This window comes from Ranitomeya imitator, chromosome 1 (assembly GCF_032444005.1).
Source record: "Ranitomeya imitator isolate aRanImi1 chromosome 1, aRanImi1.pri, whole genome shotgun sequence".
NCBI classification, from domain to species: domain Eukaryota; kingdom Metazoa; phylum Chordata; class Amphibia; order Anura; family Dendrobatidae; genus Ranitomeya; species Ranitomeya imitator.
Window position 1 is genome coordinate 4,336,971 of NC_091282.1, and position 16,759 is coordinate 4,353,729.

At 49.0% G+C, this 16,759-nt stretch overlaps 2 protein-coding genes across 5 annotated transcripts in view; both read right to left on the bottom strand.

Annotated features, from left to right (window-relative positions):
• Positions 1-16,759, bottom strand: part of RGP1 (RGP1 homolog, RAB6A GEF complex partner 1) — a 391,618-nt gene that overhangs the window by 303,900 nt on the left and 70,959 nt on the right. The window lies entirely within an intron of this gene.
• CREB3 (cAMP responsive element binding protein 3) overlaps positions 6,236-16,759 on the bottom strand; it is a 48,365-nt gene continuing 37,841 nt past the window's right edge. For all 4 annotated transcript variants that reach the window (XM_069745501.1, XM_069745511.1, XM_069745515.1 and 1 more), the window contains exons 7-10: positions 8,180-8,248; positions 7,371-7,455; positions 7,189-7,273; positions 6,236-6,839 (exon numbers count right to left, since the gene is read on the bottom strand). In XM_069745501.1, the coding sequence (XP_069601602.1) occupies positions 6,433-6,839; positions 7,189-7,273; positions 7,371-7,455; positions 8,180-8,248 (646 nt within the window). In that variant the 3' untranslated portion in view covers positions 6,236-6,432. The remainder of the gene's footprint in view (positions 6,840-7,188; positions 7,274-7,370; positions 7,456-8,179; positions 8,249-16,759) is intronic.

Here is a 16,759-nt window from a genome sequence, read left to right on the forward strand (position 1 = left end):
TTTCAGGAATAATTTAGAAACCAAATAAAATAAAATGATTTTTTCAGGGAGAATTTAGAAAACAAATAAAACAAAAAATAGGCTTTGTAGGGCCCACTGAGTGAGAGAGGACGCACACAGGAGTCAGGAGTGGCACACAAGCCCAGAGGCCAATATTTATCTCCCACTGATTGATGTAGTGATTTTTTCAGGTAGATTTTGGAACCCAAATCAAGCAAAAAAATTAATAGGCTTTCTATGGCCCACAATTGGAGAGAGAGAGATGGCACACCCAGTAGTCAAGACTGGCACACAAGCAGAAAGGCCAATATTAATCTCCCACTGTTTTTTTTTTTTTTCCAGGGAAAATTTATAAACCCAATAAAAAAAATAATAAATAGGCTTTCTATGGCCCACTATCTGAGAGAGAGAGATGGCACGCTTAGGACTGGCACACAAGCCCAAAGGCCAATATTAATCTCCCACTGATTGATTTATTGATTTTTTCAGGTAGATTTTGGAACCCAAATCAAGCAAAAAAATAAATAGGCTTTCTATGGCCCACTGAGAGATGGCACACACAGGAGTAAGGAGTGGCACACAAGCCCTGAGGCCAATATTTTTCTCCCACTGATTGATGTAGTGATTTTTTCAGGTAGATTTTAGAACCCAAATCAAGCAAAAAAATAAATAGGCTTTCTATGGCCCACTGAGTGAGAGATGGCACAGACAGGGATGGCACTCTAGCAGAAATGTCAATCTTAATCTCCCACAAAAAAAAAAAAAAAAAGGAACTGTCCTTCAATTACTATCTCCCTGCAGTAATCTCAGCCAGGTATGGCAGGCAGCAATAAGGAGTGGACTGATGCACAAATTAAATAAAAAGTGTGGACAAACAAACAAGATAGCTGTGCAGAAAGGAAGGAACAAGAGGATTTGTGCTTTGAAAAAAGCAGTTGGTTTGCACAGCGGCGTACACACAGCAATGCAGCTATCAGGGAGCCTTCTAGGGCAGCCCAATGAGCTACAGCGCTGAGGGGGAAAAAAAAAAAAAAATGTAGCTTCCACTGTCCCTGCACACCGAAGGTGGTGTTGGGCAGTGGAAATCGCTACAGCACAAGCGGTTTGGTGCTTAATGGACCCTGCCTAACGCTATCCCTGCTTCTGACGAAGCGGCAGCAACCTCTCCCTAAGCTCAGATCAGCAGCAGTAAGATGGCGGTCGGCGGGAACGCCCCTTTATAGCCCCTGTGACGCCGCGGACAGCAAGCCAATCACTGCAATGCCCTTCTCTAAGATGGTGGGGACCAGGACCTATGTCATCACGCTGCCCACACTCTGCGTTTACCTTCATTGGCTGAGAAATGGCGCTTTTCGCATCATGGAAACGCGACTTTGGCGCGAAAGTCGCGTACCGCATGGCCGACCCCGCACAGGGGTCGGATCGGGTTTCATGAAACCCGACTTTGTCAAAAGTCGGCGACTTTTGAAAATGTTCGACCCGTTTCGCTCAACCCTACTGCCTACCTTTTGGAGTAAAATATATAAAGTTTCTCCTTGTTCTATAACGTACTGTCATATCCTCTGAAGTAAATTACTCTACTAATTGGATTGGCTCCTGCTCATTACCAATTAAGGAATAGGGGCTGGTGGCAGCAGAAAGAGTACTGAGCTTGTTGGGTAAAGCTGGCAGTGATGGAACAGGGTTTATAAGTATTGCTCGGCTGCGGCTGGGAATAATTATATCACCCTCGCTGCAGTGTGTGCCCAATAGCCAGTACATAGCAGGCAGCCTTTCTGGTGACTGATTATCCTAGGTGCAGTTCCCTGACCTGAGGGTAAGGCGGGCGCCAGAAAGCTGTGAGTTCCAAACCAGAACTGGGAAGTGGGATATAAATAAATCCCTTTCAGAAAAGAACCAGAGACAACCAAACAATCCCAGTTCATGACAGATTGGTGTCAACGGTGGGTATGGATGAAATATCCCCTATGATTCATGACATATTGGTGTCAGCGGTGGGGATGATAAAAAATATCCTCCCTGTGATTCGTGACATATTAGTGGCAGAGCAGTGGGGTAATAGAGCATTAGTGATCGGGTTTGAGCAATCATTCCTCTCACTAAAAACTTGCACAGTTCTTGCGAGGACTCTGCGCAAAAAAATTTTGGAGAATGAACTCGGTGTTTACTAGTCCTGATACAATAGTGCGTTCAGGGATTACCCCCTACCCTTCTCTTCATTTTTCTGTCCTATCTTTTATTTGGCAACCATGGCTATGCTGGGAGAGGCCTTTTATAAGAAGCAGACACTCTTACTGTCTTTTGCATGTCGAAGCAGATTGACTGCGGGCAAAAACAAAAGCCAACTGGTTGCGGATCTGGTTGGGAAGCCGCTCAAGGACGCTCTCACAGCCCAGTGGACGCAGAAGCCAGCACAAGAGACAATGGTGCTGCAGCAGAGGTCCAACCACTAAATGCTGACCCTTCTATCAACTGGGGCGGATTGGACCCCCACCTGCAGGCGGCCTTGGAACTCCCCGTCGACTACCGTGATAGACGTCTGCAGTAATACCAGCACGAGGCCCAAGCTGTGCGGGATCCCCAAGCTCAGAGTGACCATGATCTGCGGATCAAAAAAACAAAGAAAATGCACCACTCTATATAATTGCACACCACTTGTAAATAGTGAATAAAAAGTGAATCCAGCAACGCTGCGTTCCCTAAACCCTGACCAGAGCACTTTTCTGTGATGGAAAAGGATGGGGACTTGAACACTTTTCTGCAGGCGTTTGAGAAAGCCTGCAGACAGTGCCAACTGCCTGAGAACCAATGGGCCCGATACCTGACCCCAGGGTTAAAAGGCAAAGCTCTGGACACATTTGCTTCTCTTCGGCCAGACCAAGATGGTGACTATGAGGCCATCAAGCATGCCCTGATAACAAAGTACCAGCTTACACCAGAGGTTTACCGTAGAAAGTTCTGGAACCTCCAACATGGCCCACACAAGTTACAGCGATGTGGCGCATGGACACAGGACCCACTTTGACCAGTGGACCCAAGAACTGTCAGTGACCACCTTTGTACAGCTGCGAGATCTGATGATCAAAGACCCAGCTGAGGTGCAACAGTTCGTGATGGACAGAGAGCAAAAAGACGAGGCTAAAGCAGCGCTGATTGCCGATGCCTATGAGGCTAACCATAAATGGGAAGTGCGGAAGCCAGTCACCACCAGCTGGAGAGGGGGTAAGCCTGCAACCAACCCCAGTGCCACTGCCAGACGATTCACCGGAGGCCCTGTCCCTGTTGCCAGCACCAGACCTACCACCAATCTTCGCAAGTGTTTCTCCTGCAATAAGATGGCTCATATTAGCACCCTGTGTCCAAATAAGCAGAGGAACCCCCCAGCCAAGGCACCAGGGCCTAATGAAGCAGTTCTTTTGGTGGGTGGGGCAGTTGGGAGGGTCTATGACAATGTGCACCATGTCACCGTGGGGGGTTGCCAAAGGCCTCAAGGACACTGGGGCTGAACGTACCCTCATCCGACCGAAACTTGCGGCCCCTTAAGAGATTATTCCAAGGAAAACCCTGTCACCGGGATTGGGGGCATCTGCTCTCTCCTGCCAATGGCCCGGGTGTTTATAGATTGGGGTGCTGGGGCGGGATGAAGAAAGTGGGGTTGTCTGATAACTTGTCCACCGATATTTTATTTTGGAATGATTTCGGGAGAATGCTTGCATATTATGTCCCTGATTCTCCTACCCAATCTGAAGCCAAGGGTGATGCTAATAGAGATAATAATGATGGGGAATTGCATACACCCCCAGAGAGCGATATTCCAAATAATGCTTTAACTCATAATGATGAAGATGAAAATGTGCATGTTTTACCTGCTAAGCATTTATGTCCTAAGAATGATGTGTTCACAGGTGCAGGAGTGCTCAGCCACGTCACTCTGTGGGGTGGGATGGCTGAGGAACCCCTAACAAGCGATGGTGCTAAGGGAAATGGGGAGATGCATGGGAAACGTGAGGAAGGTGATGCCGTGCAACTCACCAGTGCCACCGAGGAAGGTAACTGGCCCATAAGTAGCACTGCTAAACTAAGGGTTTATAAGTGTATTGCTCGGCTGTGGCTGGGAATAATTATATCACCCTCGCTGTGGTGTGCCCAATAGCCAGTACATAGCAGGCAGCCTTTCTGGTGACTGATTATCCTAGGTGCAGTACCTAATCTGACCTGAGAGTAAAGGGGGCGCCGGAGAGATGCAAATTCCAAACCGGAACTGGGATATAAATAAATCCCCTTCAGAAAAGAACCAGAGGCAGCCAAACAACCACGGTTCATGCATATTGGTGTCAGCGGTGGGGATGATAAAAATATCCTCCCTGTGATTTGTGACACACGGCTTTACAGGGACAGCAGGTGAGGAGCGGGGGTGCCATTGCGCAGGTATAGGGTGCGAACCTCTACAGTCAGGTAGGGCTGTTCTGTAGTAGAGCAGGTCTAGGCATCTCCCCCTGGCTTTTCTATTTGTGTCTATATTATAATTATATTATGGTGGTCGTTGGTTTTACGTTCACTTTTTAATATTTTATGAAAAAATAAAATTTATATTTAAATATTCTGTCAAGGTATGGAGCTCCTATGGTGAATTACTGAAAGAAATCTTAAAACTCAGAATTTAAGCTCGAGGGAGATCATTTGCATATTCTGGGTGCATTCTGGGAAAAGTGAAGAGTCTTCCTGAGTGTGAGGAACTTTGGGTGTAACTGGATCGAGCTGATTTGAGGAAATTATGCACGCCTAATGGCGTGCAAATCTTTACAGCGTTTCCACAGAAATTTGTTTCATTCTACATGGAGCACGAGATTCCCCATATGGTGGGCTGCATTGTGTGCTATGTTTACAGACTTGCCGAAGGAAAAGACAAACTTTACGTGCCAGAAATACAATTTGTGACTGTTAAGAGAAAAAGATGCAAATTCTTCAGGAGAGAATTGCTACATGGAAGCTCAAAGAAGGGCAGAAGAATCACTTCAGAACATTCCAAGAGTAGAGCTTATCATCGTTCCTGCAGAAGATGATGACAGTGTAGAAATAACTATTCAGAATGTTCGGAGAGAAGCACCTTTCAATGTACCTGCAGAAGAAGAGAAAGGGAAGCGTGTGACCTAAGAAGCAGGAGATGAGGAGGCAGTCAGCACCCAGAACTGCTACCAGGCTCTCACTCAGGACAATTATGAAGATGTGCATCAAAAAAGTGCTTTGCCCACAAGGAACACCCGAGTAAGAAATCACAAGCCTCTTGAAGGGATAAAAAGAAGAACTGTGGTGAAGAAGAAAAGGAGAGTGGTGGTCATGGGGGATTCCACACCGAGGAACAGAAGCTGCTATCTGCTGACCGGGCATTACCTCACAAGAAGTGTGCTGTATTCCAGGTGCCCAAATCAAAGATGCCCGTGTCCCCAACCTGTAGCTCGGGAGCCACATATGACTCGCGGTTCCATGAATTGTGGGTCGCGGATGTCCGTCAGCTTGGTGCATTAGCTCCAGTTCTATCAAACAGGTATGAAGAGCACATCTGAAAATGATGAATTTTGTGAGCAGCCCTGCACAGAAGAGCAGATCTGGACGCACATTTACTGGTCTTAGGGGGTTTGAGATGATTTAATTATGGTGCGCTGGAGACAAGAGGACACCACCTGTCAGAGGAGCGGGATGTGACCGTATGCTTTATAGGAGAATACTGAATGGGGGGTATTATAGGAACCCCTGGATCTTTGTATACTGCTTTGGGGTGATTGATTTTTGTGGAAAAGCTTTGGTTACCATTATGCCTGTAATGGGGGCATTGTTTGCCACTATTGTGAGGGGGGCGGGAGCTGAATGTGGCTCTCGAGGTCAGAAACATTGGGGACCTCTGTGATAGGGCATGAAGACTCTTCAGTAATACAGACGACCACCGATGTCTATTAATCCAGATTTCGCTGTGTGGCTGCAGCAGTCGGTACGTGCTCTACAAGCACACACGGGAAGTTTGGCGCTGCTCATCTTCTGACAAGGTCATTGATGGTTTATTTTGTACTGATCCAGCTGTGAAAATAAGGTTCAGTGAGAAAAAGAAGGCAAATCCCTCCATAGAGGGAATCACAGAAGTCATTACCCCAGGTATCGTCTGTTGCTCCTGCACCCCTATATAAGTCTGTACCGGGTGACAGGACAGATGGGATTTCTATAGAATGAGACATTTGGGGGATTTATACTGACATAGCTCCGCTTTATTACATGACAGAATATAAATATATACAAATCTCAGTGCAACACAAATCATAACAAATCCCCCAGACAATTTCCAGAGAGTGCTTCCGCCCATACACGATGAGGGGGTCCCCGCACCTCTGGGCTCAGCAGGAGACCACAGTAAGGGATGAGGCCTGGACCCCGGCAGTCTATTTACATCTCGTCCGAGTGGAGCGGACTAATGATGACGCTGCGCCCCTTCTCCAGCCACACCCCCTTGTCCTGTATGAGAGGCAATGCTTCGGGTGGGTCGGGGAAGTGGGTGGGCACAGGGTCCAGCGGCCCCTTGGCCGCAGGCAGCTCCTTTGTATCAACGTCTGAGGAGAAATTACTGTTGATAGAAGGTTTAGATTCAGCAGTTCCCACGTCCTGGATTTCAGGGGTGTCGTTCTGTGCACCCTGAAGGGACGGCTCCAGATGTAGCTCCTGGTGGGACAGGTCCAGCTGAGGGGGCTCATGAGAGGGTCCTGCTGGAGACCTTTCTAAAACCACTTTTTCTGTGGGGACAACGCCTGATGAGGGAGCGTCGGGGACTCCACGCAGCTGACGAGAATGAAGAACTGAAAGAAGAGCACAATGTGATGCGACTGTACAGCACGTACCACATACCTTATACAACCGTGCCCCAGGTTCCTACTCCAAGTTCTGACCTTTACTAGGAACAGTCCAGATATCAGACATCACCTATAATTGCCTTCAAACACACACTGAGGGTGAGCGAGGGAACAGAGAGGGGCTTCCCATTTAATGTATAGGATGGGGGCACATACACTGTAACTAGGGAATGGGGGGTACATATATTACGAGTTCCGCTTTCTATAAAACACGACACATCTACAACTGTCAGAGGTGACATATTCACACCATGAACACTCACAAAACGCTGACGGTCTGAGCTCCAGGACTTACCTCCACGCAGGTCACGTTGGCCGATATTCAGCCCAAATGGATAGAGACTGGGAAAGAGAATGAGGCAAAAAGACAGCGCCAGGACCTAGAGGGGAAAGGGAGATGGCCAGGATGAGGGCTAGTGCCTGGCAGAAGGGTAGATTCACCAACACACAGCACATCCACCGGCCGCGCACACTCACCATTACACATGTGCTGGAGGACGAGGTCTTGGCTCCAGACTGGCTGAGCAGAGCCTGCAGATTTCTCAGCTGCTGGATGAGTGAGCTGCAGAGGAGCACAAGCTGCTGTTACTGTATGGCTGATAGTAATTACTAATCAGGTGACATAAGGGCGGGGCTCAAAACAGGGGGACGGGGCAACTAATTACATAAAGAAACCATAAATACACGACATGCTTAAAGTCACCGCCTACAGGAAAATCACCACCAAGAAAAATACAAAATGGCACCTGACATGGTTACATGACATCATTACTTAAAGGGAACCTGAGAGCTGATACTTTCTGCCAAGTCACAGGCAGCAGGTATCAGACCTTGGCTGTATGATTCATCCCCGGTGAGGCTCGTTCCCTGATGAAGCTCTGTCCCCGGTGAGGCTCGGTCCCCGATGAAGCTCTGTTCCCGGTGAGGCTCGGTCCCTGATGAAGCTCTGTTCCCGGTGAGGCTCAGTCCCTGATGAAGCTCTGTCCCCGGTGAGGCTCGGTCACTGATGAAGCTCTGTCCCCGGTGAGGCTCGGTCCCCGGTGAGGCTCGGTCCCCGGTGAGGCTCGGTCCCCGGTGAAGCTCGGTCCCCGGTGAAGCTCGGTCCCCGGTGAAGCTCGGTCCAGGGCGGCTTTTAAACTATGTTTTTTCTCTGAAATGCCGCAGAGTTTTAGCGTTGAACATACCTGGTGGAGATCGCACGGCCACAGTCTGATACCTGCTCCCCGAGGATCGGCTGTCAGGTTCCCATTACATGGAGCACATTGTGGACACTTTATGGCACTCACTAGTTTTGTCTCTGCAGCTGCTGAACCTTCTTCTGTAACTCCTGATTGTGAGCGGTGCACGCAGTGACCCTATGGAGGAGAGGACAGATATTCACACACATTATACACACACCCCTACCAGGATGTACAAATCTATTAGCAGCTCGTTCTCAAGCAAAATGGATAAAAATAGGGATTTTTGTGTTACTCACAGTAAAATCCTTTTCTCCGAGACGCTCATTGGGGGACACAGGACTGTGGGTGTATGCTTCTGCCGCCAGGAGGCTGACACTAAGTAAACTTAAAAAAAAAAAAAGTTAGCTCCTCCTACATCGTATACACCCTGACACTGGCTACCAGAGACTCCAGTTTGGTGCAAAAAGCAGTAGGAGAACAAAAAACACAAAAAATAATATAACAGCATAAATACAGAAACTTTATGTCTAGAAAAGATCCTACTGACTAATTTAATCAGATATAACCAAAGCAGCCAAAAGGCTACCAGGGAGGGAGCTGTGTCCCCCAATGAGCGTCTCGGAGAAAAGGATTTTACGGTGAGTAACACAAAAATCCCTATTTCTCCTTCGCCTCATTGGGGGACACAGGACTGTGGGATGTCCTAAAGCAGTCCCTGGGTGGGAAAAATCACTCACCGGAAAAAGACATCCAGATAATGTTTGTCTATAAATGCGCCACTGCCGCTTGAAGAATTCTTCTACCCAGACTTGCATCTGCAGAGGTCTGGGAATGGACATTATAATGTTTGACAAATGTATGCAGACTAGACCAGGTCGCAGCCTTGCAAACCTGTTCTGCTGAGGCCTGGTGCCGAACGGCCCAGGAAGCCCCCACTGCTCTAGTCGAATGAGCCTTGATTCCGGCCGGCACCGTCATGCCCATGGAGCGATAAGCCTCCTGAATGGTCGCCCTTATCCACCTGGCCAGGGTAGATTTTGAAGCCGCGCATCCGTTCCTGCGACCCTGCGGAAGGACAAACAGAGCATCCGTCTGGCGAAAGGGGGCCGTACGGGAAACGTACCTCCTCAGAGCCCTCACCAGATCCAACGTATGGAGCGCTTTTTCTACACGGTGCGTAGGAGCCGGGCAAAAAGAGGGCAGAACAATATCTTCATTAATGTGAAATGATGAAACAACCTTCGGCAAAAAGGACGGTGCTGGTCTGAGCACCACCTTGTCCTGATGAAATCGCAAAAAAGGAGGACGACAAGAAAGAGCTGCCAGCTCCGATACCCGTCTTATGGATGTTATGGCCACTAAAAATACGACTTTCCAAGAGAGAAACATCAAAGAAACCTCTTGAAGAGGCTCAAAAGGAGCGTCCTGTAAAGCCCTTAAGACCAGATTAAGGTCCCAAGCTTCCAAAGGAGACTTATAAGGAGGGACCTTATGAGCGACTCCCTGGAAAAAAGTCCTGACTTGACGATTAGGAGCAATCCTGCGCTGAAAAAGTACCGATAAAGCCGAAACCTGCCTTTTAAGGGTACTCGGAGCAAGCCCAGAATCCAGGCTTGCTTGAAGGAAGGCTAGAATGTTAGGAACGGAGAAACGCAGAGGGGGCAGCCCGCGTTCTCTACACCAGGAAAGAAACACCTTCCAAGTGTGATAATAAATCCTGGCCGAAACGGACTTACGTGCACTGATCATGGTATCAGCCACTTTTTGAGAAAAACCAGCCTGAGTTAAAACCCAAGATTCAACGGCCAGGCCGTCAAACGTAGGACCTCTGAGTTCTGGTGGTAGATCGGCCCTTGAGATAGAAGATCTGGCCGATCGGGGAGCCGCCAAGGAACCCCGGCTAGAAGTTGTACCAGGTCTGCATACCAGGTCCGTCGTGGCCAATCCGGAGCGACCAGGATGGCCCGCACTCTCTCTGATTTGATCTTCTTGATTACTCTCGGGAGCAGTGCCAGAGGAGGGAACAGGTAAGAGAGATGAAATTGGTTCCAAGACAGTACCAGCGCATCCACGGCGATAGCCTGGGGATCTCGGTACCGAGAGACAAAACTGGGCACCTTGGCATTCACCTTGGACGCCATTAGATCCACGTCTGGAGTTCCCCAAAGATGGCATATCTGCAAAAATACCTCGGGGTGAAGAGACCATTCCCCGGAGGCTAGACCCTGACGGCTTAGGAAATCTGCCGCCCAGTTTTCCTCGCCCGGAATGTGGACCGCTGAGATCACAGAGTGATTTCTCTCCGCCCAGAGAAAAATCAGTTTTACCTCCTGCATGGCTGCCTTGCTGCGGGTGCCCCCCTGGTGATTTATGTAAGCTACTGCTGTGGCGTTGTCCGATTGAATCCGGACAGGGCGACCCGCCAGAAGATGTTGAAAACGTAACAAGGCTAGCCGGACCGCTCGAATCTCTAAGATATTGATGGGGAGTTCTGATTCCCGAGGAGACCAGCGTCCCTGAGCTGTGTGATGGAAGAACACTGCTCCCCAACCCAGGAGACTGACATCTGTTGTGACCACTAGCCAATTGGTTGGGGGAAAGGACTTCCCTCTGAGTAGAGATGAGCTGTTTAGCCACCAAGCGAGAGCCTGTTTGGTCTGGAGAGACAACCGAAAATTGCGGTTGAGAGAGAGAGGATTTCTGTTCCATGCTGATAGGATTGCACGCTGGAGGGGTCGAAGATGAAACTGTGCAAACGGAAGCGCCTCTATGGTTGCAACCATCTTTCCTAACACCCTCATCCCGGACCGAATCGAAGGGTATGGTTGTAGAAGGTTCCTCACTTCCTGCCGAAGGGCTAGGACCTTGTCCTGGGGAAGGATAGTTAAAGCTTGAGAGGTGTCGAAGATCATGCCTAAAAACGAGATTTTTCGAGACGGCCGTAGAGATGACTTCCTTAAATTTACCAACCAACCTAGACGGGAAAGGGTGTCCAGAGTGATGTCGACATTTTCCTTGCAAGACTGAAAAGTCGGTCCCTTGATCAGCAGATCGTCTAGGTATGGCAAGACGACAATACCTCGGGAGTGCAGAATGGACACCACAGTCGACATGACTTTTGTGAACACCCTGGGAGCGGAAGCCAGTCCGAAAGGTAATGCCGTGAACTGGAAATGTAGATTGTTTACGGCAAACCGGAGAAATCTTTGATGGAGCGGAAAGATGGGAATATGAAGATAAGCATCCTGAATGTCTACTGAGGCCAAAAATTCTCCCTTTTCCAGAGAGGCGATGACCGACCGCAGAGACTCCATCCGAAAGTGTCGAACGCGGACAAACTTGTTTAAGAGTTTGAGATCTAGGATAGGCCTCACTGCTCCATCCTTTTTTGGGCACTACAAAAAGATTGGAATAAAAACCCTGGAATCTTTCTTCCTTTGGAACAGGAGAAATGACACCGCTGAAACGGAGAGACTCTATGGCATTGAACAAGCTTTGACGAAGAGATTTGCACTTGGGAAGACGGGATGGAAAGAACCGAGGAGGAGGAAGACAGACCAGCTCTATTTTGTAACCTGAAGATATGAGCTCTGTCACCCACTGGTCTTGGATTACCTGAAGCCAGACCTGGCGAAATAAAAGTAGACGTCCGCCTACCTTTTCGGAGATGCCCGGAAGAGGCCTCCAGTCACTTGGCCGAAAATCTTTGCGTCCTAGATCCTCTAGATCTAGAAGACTGGGGACACATTCTTCCCCCTTGGCTGGCCGAATAAGGGGTCCGACCGTCTCGGTCCTGATTGGGCCGACCCTGCGCAGGAGAACCTGATGCTGGAGCCCATCTGACATAGCGAAAGGTTCTAAAGCGAGCCTGAAAATGGCGCCGAAAAGGCTGTCTGGCCCTCTGCTGAGGAAGGAACTTACTTTTCCCTCCTGTGGAGTCAGAAATGAGCTGATCCAGTTTTTCTCCGAACAAACGACCACTCTGATACGGCAGGGAAGTAAGAGATTTCTTAGAGGTAGAATCAGCCCGCCAGGACCTTAACCAAAGGGCCCTTCTGATGGCAATAGCATTAGATGCAGCCGAGGAAGCACAATCAGCCGCATCCAGAGATGCGTTAATCAGATAACTACCGGCCATAGCTACCTGAGAAGACATTTCAGCCAATTCTGCTGACACATTACCTTCCTGGAGAGCCTTAGATAACGAGTCAGACCAAGATATCATAGCCCTGGCAACCCAGGTTGCCGCAAAAGAAGGAAAAAGTGCCGAACTTGATGCCTCAAAGACGGAACGAGCCAAGCTCTCTATAAGACGATCCGTAGGATCCTTAATCGATGAGCCATTAGGGAGAGATAGTAACGTGTTAGAGGCTAAACGGGACACTGGAGGATCTACAGAAGGATTTTCTGCCCAATCACTACAAAGTTTCGAAGCAAAGGGATACCTAGTCTTCAGAGCTCTTTGCCCTGAAAAGCGTTTGTCCGGGTGCTCCCTATTGCGCTGAATCAGGTCCTCAAACTCAGGATGAGAGGAAAAAACCCTATGGGCCCGTTTAGACCGCTTAAATGAGACCTTATGATCAGAGGAAGAGACGAGCTCGTCTTCTATCCCCAAAGACTGATTGACAGCTTCAATTAGGCTGTCTACTGACTCCTGAAACCCAGGTTTATCAAAATTAAGAGACCCTTCTGACTCGTAGTCAGTCTCAACTTCACCGCTTTCTGCAGGGGAAGAAGAGCGAGATACGGAACTCCAGGATGCGGAAGCACCTGAGCGCCTGGGAGACGCTTTGCGAGTCCGCTTTCCATGCGTCTGTCGAGTGAGAGCGCACCCCCTGCAGGCCGCAGACTCCTGAGACCCCGAGGCCCTCTCTGAGACAGGCGGATTACCGGTCCCAACCGCCGGGGTCTGCAGCGATTTGATCGCTTCAGTAAGGGACGCCATGGATTGTGACAAGGACGTGACCCATTCTGGTGGAGCTACCACAGCATCTGGCTGAGGGACCGGTGCTGGAGAGACTACTGGAGGACTGGCAGGGGGGGGCTCCTGGATATGCTCAGGGTCACAGGCCTCACAGAGGTGATTACTTTGGGCGTGCGGAAAAAGGGACAAGATACACAACCGGTAAAAAGAACCGTGTGAGTCTTAACCTTTCTAGACATAATGATCCGAAATGCTATACCCAGGGCCAGAGACTGGGAAAAAAAGGAATGCTTCAGTCTAGCTGGAGAGAGAAGCACTTACCCCAGTCCTGTGTCCCCACGAATACAGAGGATCCTGACAGCACGATACTCCAAATGTGCTGTCTTATATGTCCCGCAGGCTATAGAGAGGGAGGGACCGCCATCTAAGCCGCAGCCTAGAGCAGGCCTGAAGCCGCGGCCTCAATTTCCCCCTCAGAGACCGGAGAAACCGGAACCGGACGTGACGCGCCGGAAGGGGCGGAGCCCCGCAGCGCGTCCTGCCGCCCGGAAGTCCCGGGCTCCAGGAACAGCCCCACGCCTGCAGCCTCCGGAGGAACAGCGGCGCCGATCCTCTACACCGCGGCTCCGCTCCGGAGCGCTGCGGTGCCGCCGACCGAACGCCGCGGCACCGCTCAAGATAACGCTGCAGTGCCGCAGGCGCCTCAGCGCCGGACCACCGCTGACGCCAGCCTTACCCGGAGCCGAACCACCGCCAGCGCAACAGGTACTCAGGAGCCCCCCCTGACACACCACACTCAGCGAGGGGTGGAAAGAAAGACGGTGCAGGCACCCAAACTCCATTATCCAGGATAAGGAGAGGGACCGTCCTCCACCCCAGCTAACACCCCCAGCAGGGGTGTAGATATCGGGGGGAACATACGGACGTCTAGAAGCACCTGTACAGCCTGGGGTCTAGATACCTCAGGGTGGTCAGGGCCAAGTCCAGTGAAAGATCCCACGTAGCGGGGAAGGATACGTGGAGTAGTATCACACGTGCTTGCCCGTTGATGATTTGGGGAGATCGGACCCTCAAAAAGGTCCGTCGCCCCCTCAATCCAGAAGTTGAAAGTCGGATCCGAAAAATCCAGGACCCAGAGATGTGCCTCCTTGAGACACTAAGCATAAAACTGGAGTCTCTGGTAGCCAGTGTCAGGGTGTATACGATGTAGGAGGAGCTAACTTTTTTTTTTTTTTTTTAAGTTTACTTAGTGTCAGCCTCCTGGCGGCAGAAGCATACACCCCACAGTCCTGTGTCCCCCAATGAGGCGAAGGAGAAAAAGATTTTACGACAGACGTCCAAGTCTACAACCGACACAGATCACTGAACCAGTACCACACAGAGGAGGCTAAGCCCGACCAACACTGAGCAAGACACAGAAGTGGAAACGACTGGACTGGGCCAAGAAATATCTGATACTGATTGTTCCCAGGTTTCATGGACTGATAAGATGAGGGACTCTGGATGGAGCAGATGGAAAGGCCGGCGGCAGATCATTACCGGGCACAGGCCTCCACTTCTCCTCAGACCCCCGCGAGGTGGAGGACGACACTGCTATGGGTGGGATTGTTACAGAGGATCTCGTTGGAACTTTTCAGGTTGGAGATGGACCACGATCACCTCCTAAACCTCCTGCCGGTGATTAGAAGACACTTTCTCCCAGCAGTGGAGCAGGAAACAGTCTGTGTCACTACAGAAAACCAGGACTGTTCTGCAGGACGAGGCTCCATCACAGCAACGAGGTCTCCACTAAGGGCCAGGAAAGGCCGTAAACATGGAGGAATACTGACCTGGCCTCTGCCTCACCGGACCTAAACCCTAGTGAGAACCTGTGGCCCTTCTTACACGGAGATTTCCGGTGAAAGAGAACCGTCGCCTCTAAGAGCAAGGTCTATGGGGAAGTGGTCTAGGAAGCTGACAGCCTCCCTAGATGGGGTTTATGGTCGTAACAGAGAAGGGCGGCCATATTATTATATCACACTAAGGAGAAGGGAGGCCATATTACTATACGTATATTACTATATCACACTGAGGAGAAGGGCGGCCATATTACTATATATATTACTATATCACACTGAGGAGAAGGGCGGCCATATTACTATATATATTACTATATCACACTGAGGAGAAGGGCGGCCATATTACTATATATATTACTATATCACACTGAGGAGAAGGAGGTCATATTACTATACGTATATTACACTGAGGAGAAGGGCGGCCATATTACTATACATATATTACTATATCACACTGAGGAGAAGGGCGGCCATATTACTATACGTATATCACTATATCACACTGAGGAGAAGGGCGGCCATATTACTATACGTATATCACAATGAGGAGAACGGCCATATTAATATATATATTACTATATCACACTGAAGAGAAGGGCGGCCATATTACTATAAGTTTATAACTATATCACACTGAGGAGAAGGGCGGCCATATTACTATACGTATATCACAATGAGGAGAACGGCCATATTACTATATATATTACTATATCACACTGAGGAGAAGGACGGCCATATTACTATATATATTACTATATCACACTGAGGAGAAGGGCGGCCATATTACTATATATATTACTATATCACACTGAGGAGAAGGACGGCCATATTACTATATATATTACTATATCACACTGAGGAGAAGGGCGGCCATATTACTATACGTATATCACAATGAGGAGAACGGCCATATTACTATATATATTACTATATCACACTGAGGAGAAGGGCGGCCATATTACTATATATATTACTATATCACACTGAGGAGAAGGACGGCCATATTACTATATATATTACTATATCACACTGAGGAGAAGGACGGCCATAATAATAATAATAATAATTTTATTTATATAGCGCCAACATATTCCGCAGCGCTTTACAAATTATAGAGGGGACTTGTACAGACAATAAACATTACATCATAACAGAAATACAGTTCAAAACAGATACCAGGAGGAGTGAGGGCCCTGCTGCTCGCAAGCTTACAAACTATGGGGAAAAGGGGAGACACGAGAGGTGGATGGTAACAATTGCTTTAGTTATTCGGACCAGCTATAGTGTAAGGCTCAGGTGTTCATGTAAAGCTGCATGAACCAGTTACCTGCCTAAGTATGTAGCAGTACAGACACAGAGGGCTAATACTGCATAAAGTGTATGAGAACATGATGCGAGGAACCTTTTTTTTTTATTTTTTTTTTTATTATAAATAGGCCACACAGGGATCGTTAGGTTAATGCATTGAGGCGGTAGGCCAGTCTGAACAAATGAGTTTTTAGGGCACGCTTAAAACTGTGGGGATTGGGGATTAATCGTATTAACCTAGGTAGTGCATTCCAAAGAATCGGCGCAGCACGTGTAAAGTCTTGGAGACGGGAGTGGGAGGTTCTGATTATTGAGGATTCTAACCTGAGGTCATTAGCGGAGCGGAGGGCACGGGAAGGGTGGTAGACTGATACCAGGGAGGAGATGTAGGGTGGTGCTGAGCCATGGAGTGCTTTGTGGATGAGGGTAGTAGTTTTGTACTGGATTCTGGAGTGGAGGGTAGCCAGTGTAATGACTGGCACAGGGTAGAGGCATTGGTGTAACGGTTGGTGAGGAATATGATCCTGGCTGCAGCATTCAGGACAGATTGGAGCGGGGAGAGTTTTGCAAGAGGGAGACCGATTAGTAGAGAGTTACAATAGTCCAGACGAGAAT